The 15,026-nt window shown below is 35.8% G+C and overlaps 1 protein-coding gene across 6 annotated transcripts in view; it reads left to right on the top strand.

Moving 5' to 3' along the window:
* SLC38A9 (solute carrier family 38 member 9) overlaps positions 1-15,026 on the top strand; it is a 72,430-nt gene that overhangs the window by 10,392 nt on the left and 47,012 nt on the right. The window contains exons 1-3 of one of the 6 annotated variants that reach the window (XM_029942251.1): positions 4,336-4,964; positions 10,448-10,532; positions 12,204-12,464. In XM_029942251.1, coding sequence (XP_029798111.1) covers positions 12,243-12,464 — 222 coding nt within the window. In that variant the 5' untranslated portion in view covers positions 4,336-4,964; positions 10,448-10,532; positions 12,204-12,242. Of the gene's footprint in view, positions 1-2,434; positions 2,582-4,335; positions 4,965-10,447; positions 12,465-15,026 lie in introns of those variants that run through there. The other 5 variants (XM_029942248.1, XM_029942253.1, XM_029942252.1 and 2 more) reach the window with 5 other exon arrangements.

Here is a 15,026-nt window from a genome sequence, read left to right as displayed (position 1 = left end):
CAAATATTATCTCTGCTATCTCCTCTCTTTCTGTTTCTCCAATTTCATGCATGTTAGACCTTCTTATTCTGTCTCCATGTCTCCTTTAAAAAAATTTTTTTAATGTTTTATTTATTTTTGAGAGAGAGAGACAGCCTGAACAGGGGAGGGTCAGAGAGAGAGGAAGACAGAATCTGAAGACAGGCTTCAGGCTCTGAGCTAGCTGTCAGCACAGAGTCTGACATGGGGCTTGAACTCATGAACTGTGAGATCATGACCTGAGCCGAAGTCAGACGCTTAACTGACTGAGCCAGCCAGGCGCCCCATCCATGTCTCTTAACCCGTCTTCCACATTTTCTGCCTTTATTTTCCTTTCTCTCTCTGCCCTTCTGGATAGTTTCTTCTGATTTATCTTCTAATTCATTAGTTTTGAACTTTTTTATTAATGTTTATTTTTGAGAGAGAGAGAGCATGAATGAGGGAGGGATAGAGAGAGAAGGAGACATAGAATCCGAAGCAGGCTCCAGGCTCTGAGCTTTCAGCAGAAGACCTGATGCAGGACTGGAACTCATGAACCATGAGATCATGACCTGAGCCGAAGTCAGATGCTTAACTGACTGAGCCACCCAGGCACCCCTTAAATAAAACATTCTTAATAACAAGTTGACAGTAGAAGGGGGGGAACCCTCTTGAGTTGAGTTTCTATGATGAGCAAGACGTTGTGCTTATAATTTTCTTTTTTGTTTTATTTTATTGTTTATTTTTTATTTTAATTCCAGTATTGTTAACTTACATCGTTGTGTTAGTTTCAGGTATACAATGTAGTGATTCAACAGTTCCATATATTACTCATTGCTCATTAAGATAAATAATTTCTTAATTCCCATCACCTCTTTCACCCATCCTCCTACCCATCTCCCATCTGGGAACCACCTGTTTGTTGTTTATAGTTAAGAGTCTGCTGGGGCAACTGGCTGTGTCAGTCAGTTAAACCTCGACTTTTGATTGTGGCTCAGGTCATGATCTCCCAGTCCCTGAGATAGAGCCCTGCCTTGGGCTCTGTGCTAAGCGTGGAATCTGCTTGGGATTCTCCTTCTCCCTTTCTCTCTACCTCTTTCTCTCTCTCTCAAAAATAAATAAATAAATAATAAATAAACTAAACAAAAAAGACTTTGTTTTGTCACTTTTTCCCCCTTTGTTTGCTATTTTATTGCTTTAATTCCACATATGAGTGATATCATAATATTTGTCTTTCTCTGACTGGCTTATTTTGCTTAGCATTTTGGTCTCTAAATTCAACCATGTGATTGCAAATGGCAAGATTTCATTTTGAGGGGACTGAATAATATTCCACTGTGTGTGTGTGTGTGTGTGTGTGTGTGTGTGTATACTTTGTTTTGTATTTAAATATAGGCAGCATAGTTGTTTTCTAATCTTGTTTTCATAATCCCTATATTTGAAGTCTTTGTGAATTCATGCTGTTGTTTCTTCTGGTTCTTATGACTAGTACTTTGTTTCTTTGCATACTGGGTTATTTTTGACTGTGTACTGTTCATTGTCCTTGAAAAATTGTTAGCAGGTTTTCTTTGAGGCATAGGATCCAGGTGTGTCCTCACAGATACGATTTACATTTGTTTCTAGCAGTCACTTAGAAGCCCTATCATGCAAGTTAACTTTAAATTATATTCAAAGCTTTAAGTGTTTGACCTTGCAAAGCCATGTGAAGCGCAGTTTGTGGTAGATAACACTTCCCCCTCTACACATGCATGTGTGTGGGTGTGCACATACACACTGCCTGTGGACACTGTCAGGAAATATTGTTTGTAGTTCTGTTGTGAGGGAGTGATACACTTTTACTGCTTGTTAATCCCTAATTTGATGGTAAAGCTCTTTGTACTCCCAGCTATGTTGTTGGAAGTAGAGAGAGGGGAAGATTTCTTATTACACCATTTCCTTACTTTGGGTGAATCTTAAGTTTTATCTTCTATTTCTCTAATACTTCACACGGCCTTGTAAACCTCAGTCCATTTTCTACTGGTACAACAAATACCTTCCAGGCAGAAGCAATTTCTTGAACTCTTTACCTCTCTAGGTTCCTTAACTGCATCTATTAATGGCCTGACTTTCATCATTATTTCTGATGCTTTTCAAAAGAGGTTTTCTGTATTTTATGCAATAATTTTAGTTTGTTTTCTGCATGGAAGTGGGTCCAGATAGCGTAATTTGTTTTATTACCAGAAATGGATTGCTCCATTTATTTTTAATTAATCTGAAAAATAAATGGTAACCCCGTTTATTTAGCAAATTTCTGATAAAATATTTTAAGCATATACCTCATTGAGTAACGTATCATCAGCAAACTCCCTTTATTTTTCCAATATCTTTATACATGCAAATGTATTACTTATTAGTAGCAAAATAATTTTTAATTTTTTATTTATTCTGATTTATATAGGACTGATTTCATCATTGCTTAGAGGCTAAGAAAAATGGCCAATATGGATAGTGATTCTAGGCATCTTCTCATCCCAGAAGTAGATAGTGAAATAAATCCTGGACCTATGAATATCCAGTTTGATTCATCAGATCTAAGATCCAAAAGGTAAATGATTAAAATAAAACATTTATTTCATAATTAAGGTTTTTAATTACTAAAGTAGAACTAATTTTATAACCAAAAATATATTGCTTTGAATAGAAAATATCCAGTTTCTTAACAGCATCTGTATGTTTGTATGTGAGAGGGGGAAAACTATGAATACTGTATCCTGTTTTGTATTTGACTTTTTTGACTAAGCCTACCATCTGTGTTGTGGGAGGAGCTGGGGTAAGGTTTACAAAGTGAGATGCATTTATGTAACTCATTTAACAAATATATATTGATTGTCTGCTTTGTGCAGGGTAATATGCTAGATGCTTTGGATCAAACAGTAAAATTAATATAGTCTTTATCTTCACTGAGCTTAAATTCCAGCAAATAGTTTAAGGTAATTTGAGCTTAAATTTTATTTCATTGAATACCTAGAAAGCCTAAAAGAATACACTGGAAAATTATTATAAATAGGGAATTAAGTAAAGTGGCTGTTTACAAAATAGGCAAAGATAAATAGTATTCTAGTAAGAAAATGTAATGGAAGAAAAGAAAAAATAAGTGAGTAGCCATTATAGGTGCAAAATCTACATGATAGAAACTTTAAAATACTACCGAGGGATCTAAAGTAAGATTTTAGAGTATTTTTTCAAATCTGACATGCTGATTATTAGTTGAACTGTTCTTTTTTTTTTTACTAGTATAACTCTCAGATAAATTGCTACCAATATATCAGATGTAATAATCTCTTAGGACTGAGACATTTTTTTTTAATTTACCAAAAAAACTCTTGAGCATATGTGTTATTTTATCATATATCTCTTGTACAATTATAAAATGAAAATATAAGCGAATGTATCAGGATATTACTAATGCTTCACATTTGGAATCTGATTCTTCACAATCAGTTTTCTAATTTAGAGCATCAGAATTGGTTTTTTCCCCCTCCCACACACAATTGTCCTTTGTTCCATGAAGAACTGTAGTAATGTAGTATTTGTTGAAAGAATTTTCTTTCAAATCACTGACATTTTCTTTTAGTTTTGAAGCTTGCACTTTCCTGATCTTACCAGAAGGTGTCACAGAAGGTTTTTTGACAACATCATGGCTTATATTTCTTCTTAAATGATTACTTAAATGGTGTGATAAGTGAAGTGACCAGGAATTACAGTTATCTGTCATACCATCAGGGACAATTACTTTTATGACTGGTAGCTGGCTGACAGTGATTTAAAAATTTATGGGATAATGAGATGCATTCGTATTTTAGAAATGTATACATTAGAATTAGTAAAATATGACCTAGAATGAAAAAGCATAATTTGCACTCAGTGGAAGGATTCTAAAATACAATGTCATGCTCTTTAAATTTTAGTCCATAATTTAATGTTTTCCCCACCCCCAAAAATGCCAGCAGCCAATTCCGAAGTTTATATGGCCCAGCAATTTCACTATTTCTAAGCATTAACTTACAATGTCGGATAATATATGTAGAGGGTTGTTTAATGCAGTATTTTTTAATAATAGTAAAAGATGTAAAACCATAAAAATGTCTTTTTTTACAGGACTGGATAAATAAATTTTGGCATATTGATACAATGGAATATTTTTCACCCATTAAAAAGAAAGAAGTGGCTTTATTACATATCAAAGTGGAACAAATCCTCGACTTATTTTGTTAAATCAAAAAAGTGCAGAAAGTGTGTATAGTGTACCATCATTTGGGTAAAAATAAATTTTAAAAACTGCATATAATACAATATGTATAAGTAACTCTGGGAGAATAAGTAGTAAACTATAAGAGTGGTTGCCTTTCCAGAGAGAAAGTGTGCAAGGTAGGTGGTGTGGCAGATGCTGTTGGGTAAATACCCAATAACTATTCAACCACCCTACCTATTCCTTGCCAACAGGATTTTAAATCTGTTGACTGGCAATAGGTTCCAATCCAGGAGATTCAGGAGGATTGGTTTAAGCTAGTCTTGGTGATCCCATTTCTATTATCCAGATACTTAATTTTTCAGTCTTTCTTGAAACTAGAGATGGCAATGTGACATTTATCATGTGAGAAATATAATGAGCATCAGAGAAGTTAATGATGTGAGTCTTATAATTTTCACTTGTTTATTCCAACATCAAGTGAATACAAGAACTTATGAATGCTTATTGAATGCTCAGGATTTTCTTAAAACCTCTAAATTCTATGATAAATAATTGACCACTGTGACAATAGAACATAGGTCATTAAAGTGCATTCCATTGCAATAAGCTGGCAGGAGTTCAGACAGTTCTCTGAGAATCTGCTTAACCGTGTAGATTAAATGGCAATATATTTTCTATAATGAAACTTCAAAATGAGAAGGAATTGACTATTGACAATCATGGGATAACTACCTAGGTAAGCATGTTTTAAGGAATGCAAATACTTATAGAGACTTAGCAGTAATGAATGCTAATTTGCCTGTGAAATAATTTCTGTTTAAGAAAACAAACTATTATTTGATGACAAAAAAATGTAGAAGTACCTAAAAACTTTGTTATATCTATTAAAAGATGAATTACATTACTTATATGCATAAAAAATACCCACATACTGAGAGAAGTTAACTTCCACTAGAAGAACCAGCATAGACAACTCTAAAACATTGGTCATTTTTGAATCACCATATAGCTTTGATGTTGTCCCATTACAGTATTACCTGTGTAATATAATTCAGATATATTTTAAAATCTATTTACTTTTTAAAATTAGGCTTCATTTAGCTTTATCTTCATGTTTGTGAAATGATGGGTTTTAAGTATTGTTTACACTTTATTCTAGCATGCATTGCGATAAGTATTAAGTAGTTAAGATAGCATTCATCCTTGTGCCCCCTAAAAATCCTCTTACTTGTAACCACCCTTTGGGAAACCATGTTAGGCTGTCAGAATATAGAAAACAATGTTTGATACTTTTAGATTGCTTATCCTCAGTTCAGCTTGTGATTAATTTTATCTCCACTAGGTGGCAATCAAAATCATGTATCAGTTCAAATGTAACAGTTTTAAGAATTTTTCTGAACTGATACATGCTGTATCTGTTTATCACATTGGTGGAAATGGGATCTCATTAGAGTCAGGTGGAGGAAGAAGTTTGTCACCATAGAGTAGGAATACATGTCATTACCATTTGAATTGTTTGAGGAACATCTGCAGACTACAGACTTCACGTGTACCCTTTTTTCTCTATACACCTCTCCTCCCTCTTCAGTTTTCACCTGGTTTGGGTTGAAGTTAGGAATGTGGGTGGAGGGACAGAAAGGCTTATAAGTCTCCTGTGCTGTATGTGGTATCTTCCATTGACAGTCACTGGTCGAAGAGATTTTTTTTCCTGCTTTTCTCAGACTTACTGGTAACCCAATATAGAGCTGATATTCAGGATTGCTTCATACTGTGGTGTGGCTCTGGGACTATGTCCTTTGGGAGTTGAACAGTCCAGCCAGCCTGAAATCAGATTGTGAAGTGCTTAATTTGTCTTTGAACTCCCCTTTCTCAGTTTTCTTCTACCAATATTTCCTTTTCCATTTTTCCTGGGGCCTAGGACTTTCATGCTCCTCTCTGTATGCCCCATGTTCCCCAGGGCAAGAATTCATTCACTCAGGAATTTCCTTTTAGGCAATGCTTGGTAAACCATACTTTTCCTTACCCCTTTTTTTTAAACTAGTATTTATCTGTCCTATTCTTGTAGGAATCTGTTCTCTGGTGTTTTAATGGAAAGCAATCTAATGTGTCAGAGATTTAGTCAATTATCTTTCTGTGGCTATTTGCATTTTAATGTGAGAAACCTAGAAATACAAAAGCCTAACCTAAAAGTTAGATTTTTGTAATTGATAACATTGTAAGAAGTCTAGTAAGCAAGTAGGATAGAGGTAGATATTTAAAATAAGCAGCATTCCAGGCCCTCTGGGTGGCTCAGTAGGTCATGATCCCACCATTTGCCGGTTCAAGCCCTGCTTGGAGTTCTGTGCTCATAGCTTGGAGCATGGATCATGCTTCAGATTCTGTGTCTCCTTCTCTCTCTGCCCCTCCCCTCGTTCTTGCGCTCACTCATGCGCTATCTTTCTCTCTCTCTCCCTCAAAAATTAAAATATAAAAACATTTTATAAATTAAAAAAATAAAATAAGCAGCATTCCTGATGCCTTACAATGCACTTTGCTATGCCTCCTGGATTTTTAGAATATGAACTAGTTTGCACACATGAGCTAGCCTCTTTCTGTTTCATTGTCAATAATACTATCACTGAATAGCAGCCTGAATTGACTCTTTTTGGTACTTGTGGTTTTAGGGGAGAGAAGGAATAACAAAACAAAGTGAGGAGTTTATTAATTTGTAAGTATAGATCCTGGCCCAGTAATAGTGATTGGAAGTGTTTACTGATCCTTAGTAGTTTCATAGTTTGGGATTATGGAGACGTACAACAAAAGATAGAAAAGTAGTTTTCCCAGGATTGGTTTCCAGACCTGCGTAAATTACATTATGAGGAACGTGCCATCTGTGTTAAGTAGATGGGACAAGGGACCTGACCGCTTAGCAGAATCATAGAGCAGGTGGCCCATATGCTGATTATAGCACTACCTCTATACCCTCCTTCTCTTCCTGCCTTTTCCTCCGACTCTCTTCCCTCTCCTCCTTTCTCTCCTTCTTCAGTCCACTTCTCTCACCTTCTCCCTACATTCCACTGTTATTTTTTCCTCAATGGAATGCTTTTTTGCTAAATGCTTATAGAGAACAGTCCTGGTTTTGGAGTTAGAAATGATTTAAATGGAATTTTATTTCTAGTTCCATTGGAATCCTTTTATTCTCTGAAATATTTGTTCTTATATATTTTTTCTTCATTCCTCTTTTTCCAAATATCTGGGAGTTAGTTCTGCTTTATTTTCTTCCCTCCCTCTCTCATTAACATTATTTGGAGAAGGCTGAAGAAGGAAGTATCCCAGTTGGTTTGACTGGTACTCATTAAGATCAAGTCCAAGTTGGTCTTATTGGGAGGAAATGGTATGAAGAATTGGATTAGCATCTTTCTCTTTCTACTCAGTATTTTAACATATCCAAGTATATAGTCAAAAGGCGTTTAGTGCAATTGTATAATTACTGCAAAAGTAATGAAACCAACTGCAAGTATACAACTAGAAAATTGTTAGCAGACTTAACAGACTTAAAACCAGATACCCCACATTCCTAATCTTCCTTTGTTGAAGTTACTCACCATGTTCCATTTGGGTCTGCTTTGTCTAGGTGGAAGGAAGATAGAAGGGAGTGGTGGTGCTCTTACTGTTTTATGTCAACCTAGAGAACGGTGAAGGACTCTGTATTAGTATTTCTGTACAGGTGCTTCTGACTTGAAGTTTTATTTAATTCTTTTAGCTTCAATCCAGTGCTGATACATAAAACAAACAAAAACCCTCACGTTTCTGTTACTGCTCATTTTGTGGCCATAAAAGAATTGTTTTTAGGACAATAGAACTAAAACAACTTACAGATTCTTTTAATCCTGTTTTTACCTGAAATTACTAACAAAGATCCTGGAGTAGGTGAATGTTTCAGGAATTGTGAAGAGGCTGGCGTGATTAGTGTGATAAGCAGTGAAGTCTAAGAGATGCGATGGGTGGGAGAGGTTGGCAAGAGCAAGCTGATAGATGAATCAAGAGTTCAGGCTGGGGGTGCGCCTGGGTGGCTCAGGCAATTGAGTGTCTGACTCTTAATTTTTGCTCAGGTTGTGATCCCAGGATTGTGGGATCAAGCCCTGCTTGATAGTATTTAAGATTCTCTGTCTGACTGTCTGTCTCTCTCTCTGACCCTCTCCTCCACTCATGCTCACATGCTCACTCGCTCTCTCACTCTCTTAAAAAAAAATTCAGACTGGAGATAGTAGTTTGAACACTATCAGCATATATATGATACTTAAGTTTATGTGACTGGATAAACCACCAAGAGATTGAGTCTAGATAGAGAAGAAATAATGTCAGTGGATTAAACTCTGGGTTACTCTGGTATTTGAGGGTTGGAATTAGAGAAGGAATCAGCAGAAGAGACTGAGACTGGGGGTTCTTCCCTTTAGGATCATAACCTTTGTTGGCATGTGAGGTCTTCTGTGTCCTGGCCCAGGTTTGCCTGATATCTTACCACTTTTCTTCCTACTACTTGCGGTTTTCAAAAATACATCATGCTCTCTCTCCTGGTTCTTTATATAAATTTATGTTTTTTATTTATTTTTGGGAGACAGAGAGAGACAGTGCGAGCAGGGGAGGGTCAGAGAGAGAGGGAGGCACAGAATCTGAAGCAGCTCCAGGCTCTGAGCTGTCAGCACAGAGCCCAACCCAGAGCTTGAACCTACTAACTGTGAGATCATGACCTGAGCTGAAGCCAGACACTCAACCGACTGAGCCACCCAGGCGCCCCTTTTGTATATTTTTTGAAAACACTATTTCTTTCCTCCTTTTTCCCATACCTATCTACTTCTGTATCTTTTAGGATTCACATCAGCTGTAACTAACTCCTTAGTGGTCTGCCAGACATGGGTTAGCTTTGATTGCACAATACACTGCCCAGCACCACACAAATCTGTCCGCTCTTTCTTGCTCCTGCTGTTACTCATAAGCACTCACTCTCTTTTTCTATTTTTCCCCTTGGATTGGAATTGCTTACTTACCTGTCTTTTGCAGCAGATTATGATCCTTCAGGGTCTACGTCTTAGTTATTATTAAGTATTTACAACTATGCTTAAGTATACTTTGTTGGCACTTAAATAATATTTAATAAATTTGAAAACCAATACAAAATAATTAACTCTAATGGAGAAGGTCCTTAGGCTCAGCCTTTGGTAATAGTGAGTGAAACTGGAATGTAAAGCAGGATTTTTGTGAGAAAAGATGTTGTAAAAGCATGAGAGGGAGCTAGGAACACATCAGTAAGTTGGAGGTGACCAGTATTTTTGTTGTAGCAGCAAGGAATTTCTAGGTACAGTGGCTTGATTAACTTCTTTTCTGTCTTCATTGAAAAGCTGCCTGTCAGACATAGCACTTCACCAAGCAGGAAGAAACAAGTACAGTGGGTCCATTATTTTTGAATGCTTATTTGCTTGAGATTTTTTAATACTTGATTCCTTTTTCATTTTTTTTAACAAACTACCCCAACCTGGCAGGTGTTAGAGTGCTTCAGCTTTCATAGAGATGTGAATAAAGGAAAAGCTTTAAATCAGAGGCCTGCACATGGAGTATGAACGTTAAAAGTCATGGAATTGTTATTAGCCTTTAGAGGAGCATAACTGGTTAGTAGAAGGGTGGAGACAGATTTAAAAGCCAAAAGTTTTTAAGGAATGTAAGGAGTGGAACCTAGAAAGGGTGTTAGGTAGAAATAACATTTCTCTGTTTATAAGTATATTAAATGAATATATGGGATTTTGAGTCACATTTTTAAATATTTTTAAAATTTTGCTGAATGTTTAAAGCACTTTTTCTGTAGCATAACCATAAATATTTATAAGATAAAACAAATATAGCTTCTACACGAAATATCATAATTTATTTTCTCTGTGACACAGTTGAGCTAGCCTTCAGATGGGAAGTAATACTGATACGGAGCAGTCATGTGAAACTGTGTTCAAAAGAAAAAGTCCAAGTTTCAAAAGAATTTAATTCTTAATACTGTTCTCTGTATAGTATTAATTTTAAAAATGTTTTCATATCCAACTAAAGTTCAATTTAGAAATGTTATTTATATTTTTTGCTCTCTCAGATGAAGCTTTAAGCATATGTTTCTAATAATTTAGTTAAGATATGCTGAGTTGAATATTTTTAAAGACAATCTGTTTTGAAAAGATTTCAAAATATTTGTTTGAACAGGCACTCAGCATCTCGATGAAAACTGTTGGAAAAGAAAAACTTTCAGAGTCATTCTGTTCTCAGAGTACCCAAGCCAACTAAACTGGTACAGTGAACACTTTTGTTAGATGCCAGAAGCCAAAAAATGTAGCACTTCCTGGACTGCCTTTTAGCAGGCCTTCAAGCCAATTTAGTGGTTGATATTAATACCGTAGAATTTTCAGAGTAAAAAGCTACAATAGTAGGATATTTACACTTCTCTATCACTATCATTCTTGTTAGTCTCTTTTAGTAATCCTTGAAGAGTTGCAATCTCTCCTACATGTGGCATTAAAGCTATAGTTCTTTCTTGAACTTTGTGGGCTATCATTCTTGCAAAATAAAAAATGAATGCTCTGTAGATTGTGACTGCAAGTATGTTTGAATTGTCTCCTGGATGTAAATATTTTTACATTGTTTTTTAGTACTACTGACACAGTAGATATGCACATTTTATAAAACACCATCATGCTTTGGGAGGATTGGTAGTTATCTCAGACTACCAAATTTATAAGTAGGGATAGTTTATTCAGCCTATGACTATTTCATTTTCTTTATGTCCCCTTCTGATTTATTGGCATCTCTTAGTTTGCTTAGTAATCATATGCTTAGTATAAATATAATGACATGTTGATCTTCACATCTACATTATTTGCTCTAGTAAGTGCTCTCCTTTAAGATATTTGATGGATTGAACTTGAGAGTACCTGTCCAACTTGGGTGTTGTGGTGGAGAGTAAATAGCAAAAGGAAGGTTCAGAGATTCTGTATACTAACTAGAGAGACAAGCTTAAATTTAACATCTACACTACCATTTCTCTAATATCTAGTAGTTGGAAAAAACAGCAGAAACAAAATTTTAGTCACTTTGTTTTTCAAGTGCTTCCACAAGATCAGATTAACTGTCTCCATAAATGACTAACATAAATTTTAAGCTTCTTTCAGTACTGTAAATATAGAAGAGTTATATGGAACCAGAGAAATCTAGGTTTTTTTCCCCTTCATTACTTGGATCTGTATGTAATCTGAAATAGCATATTATATGGAGTGTGGGGCATAGTATCATGTGTGACTTTGAAGGATCTGAGAGTCAGTGGAGGAAATCAGTCCTTTTCATGCTGCTCTGACCTTTCTGTTTTGGAGTACATTACTGGAAACTTAGAAAACAAATGAAGGGAGTTTTGGTAAGGAACTGGCAGGGTTAATGTCTGAAAATGATGATTGAAAACTGGAATCTGCAGTTAATTGGGGCACAATTATGGGAAGGGAGATACACATAAATAATAGCATAATAGAATTTGTTACTGAAATCCAAGAAAAGTAGGATGAGGAATAAGATCTCTGGATTCTTGATGTTCCATTTGACAGTACTTTGGATAAGTTTCACAGGGTTGAGATCACTTATCTATATTTTATTTGTCATAGGAAGTAACTTTGGCCTATAAAGAAGGAGTAGAGACTCTTTAGTAGAAGAACATTTATGCCAATAATTTCTCTGATTTAGTGCCAAAAGCTTTTTGAGAGGATATTCAAAGTTGTGTCAATCTAAATTTCATTGTTGAAAACTGACAGCTGCTATATTTCTTATTAATGATTGATTAAAGCTCTTTCTTTTATTTTTCCTCTATTGCTAAATTCCTAAAGTTAGAAGAGTGTTTATGATAGTATTAGGAGATAAAAGGTTTATTCTATGGGTTGGATAATGCTTCTTTTGTGACATTTTCTTTTCCCACCAAAAGTGAGAAGTGAATGTCTTGCCGTGGCGCATCCCATTTCTAATGGAGGACAAGAAGTTATTTTCTTCAGTGGCTGACTTCCAGAATTTCTGGCTGAATGTTCTTTGTCAAGTGTATATTCCCTTCTCTAGGCCTTTCTATATAGAGCCCACAAACATCGTCAATGTGAATAATGTCATTCAGAGGGTTAGTGACCATGCCTCTGCCATGAACAAGAGGATTCATTACTACAGCCGGCTCACCACTCCTGCAGACAAGGCACTGGTAAGGGGCAAAACATTGCTAATTGTCTAAGGTTATGTTGAAATGAACAGTGAACGGCATAAGCCAGGGAAACTCCCAGTGGTTGAACTTTTTGCTGGCCACATTCCAAGGATGGCATCATGGAAAGTCAAGATAGTAAACAGCACATGTCTTACATCTCAGGCTAGTTCAATCTTATCTAGCATAACATAGAGATTTGGAGCAACCTTTCTATGTTGACAAAAGCCTAAAACATTTGTTGGATTAAATTCTGCTAGTCCCCAATCCTAAGAGCTCTTAGGAGGATAAACTACTTCTGAAATACTTTAGGTCATTGATTAATAACATAAATAATAACCAGTTTGGTTATGTTCAATTTTTACATTTGAAGCTATGAAGAAAAGATTGTTTTTAGAAATTTTCTACAGGAGTGGGAAACTAAAATACATACAAACATGTATAGCATTTTACTATTTAGCACTGTCCTTTTATAGATAAAATATATGGGTCAAAGAGCAAATTCTAAATATTTTAGGATTGATGGGCCAGTTACATATTCTTCACTTTTATTTTATGACCATTACAAATATAAAAACCATTCTTAGCAAAGGGGCTGTAAAAAATTGGTTTGAAGGCCAGATTTGACCCATGGACTCTAGTTGATTCTTGATTTTCTAAAATCTATACTATTATTTTAGGATGAAAAACATATTGGAAGTAATTTAGTTGCTTTTAAGAATTATCACATGAGATATTCATAAACTTGAAAGCTTAAAGGAAAATGAAACATTCTGGGGGAAAAATGATTTTTTAATAGGCTATAATTATAAAAGGACAAGAGAACCAATATTCTTTAGATAATTAGGATATCACTTGAACATAGATACTCACTAAAGCCTTCTGATGTATTAACATCTCCTTTTGTATGGCCAAAGTAAGGACTTCCAAATATTCTGAGTGGTCTAATTTTTTCCCCCAATTTTTTTCACTTTTTCCTCCCCCAGGCATCTATATCAGTAGTTATAGTAAAGTCTTACTTCCATACCGGAATTATCTCAGCCCTCTATGGAGTAGAAGTAATCCAGTATCTCTGGATTTAATTCAGACCTCCTCGCAGCTCTACTTGTGGAAGGAAATGTCAGAGATACTGACTTGGCCAATCTAGGCCTGAATGGACATTGTTTGCCTGGAAATTAAGTCACCATTATATACCAAGTTGAATACCTTTTGTTAAGTGACAGTGAAATAACTCTAAAGTTAACAGTGTGATATGACAATTTTGAATGAATATATATATATATATATATATATCCTTGCTCATTTTCTGAGAATTCTAAAATTATTTTTCTTACAAGATTTTTAAGGGCAAAATTAATATGAAACTGTAAGTCTCAGGATTTTATAGAATTATACTTTTTATTTCTGAAAATTTCCTCATTTACCTTAATATATTTTTTTTTAAATCAGGAAGGGAAGAAAATTATTTGGCTGCCAACTCCTAGATCCTTGTTAATAAAAATATGACCTGGACAGGCCAGCAGTATTGGCATCACTGAGAACTTACTAAAAATGCAGAATCCCATTCTTTACTCCAGGGCTTACTGAATCATAATCTGTGTTTAACAATACCCCTGTGTCAATCACAGGAAAATTCAAGTTCAAAAAGCGCTGCCCTAGATTTCTATGAGACTGTGGGATACAAGTCTCCCATTTTTTCTGTAATTCCCAAGAATCTGGAATTTTTTTTTAAGGTTTATTTATTTTTGATAGAGAGAGAGAGACAGACCTATAGCATGAGTTCGGGAGGGGCAGAGTGAAGGAGACACAGAATCCCACGCAGGCTCCAGGCTCCCAGCTCCCAGCTGTTAGCACAGAGCCCAACTCAGAGCCTGAACTCATGAATCACATGTGACCTGAGGTGAAGTCAGGTGCTTAACCAACTGACTGAGTCATGCAGGGGACCCAAGAATTTGCAACTTCTTAACTTCTCTGGCTTGTAATCCTGCCCCCTATAACTTTTGATTTTCACTTTTTCTGACCTTTGCTATCATGGTTTATCTCCTGCCTGATGCAGACGTGGTCCTTCCCCCTTTTCCTTTTTATTCCCTTGAAGAAGATATTGGAACCTAGACCCAGGAGGACTGAGGATAAAAGAGAAGAAGGCAACAAACCCATTTCCATATATGCCTTTTCTTTTCTTTTTTTAAGTAGGCTTAATACTCAGTACAGAGCCCAATTCAGGGCTTGAACTCATGACCCCTAGATCAAGAGTCGGACACTTAGTGGACTGAGCCACTCAGGTGCCCCTCCATATATGCCTTTTTATCTCTCAAAAATAGTTGTTTGCGAAGCCACACCAGGCATAACATTAGAGACATTCTTTTCCTACAAGATACCACCAGTCTTATGCCTAAATAGAAAATGATTTGACACTTTCTTTTTGCACCAGTCCATATCTTGTCTTACTACTGAGTCCCAGCATTCCATCACTTCCTTGACATCTTCCCCAACTATTCTAGTCCCCATTAATTTTTTTTGTCATTCCTGCGATAATAGTATCCCACTCTTAATTCTTTTGTCTCT

This window comes from Suricata suricatta, chromosome 6 (genome assembly GCF_006229205.1).
Source record: "Suricata suricatta isolate VVHF042 chromosome 6, meerkat_22Aug2017_6uvM2_HiC, whole genome shotgun sequence".
NCBI classification, from domain to species: Eukaryota; Metazoa; Chordata; class Mammalia; order Carnivora; family Herpestidae; genus Suricata; species Suricata suricatta.
This window is presented reverse-complemented; position numbering and strand designations above follow the sequence as displayed.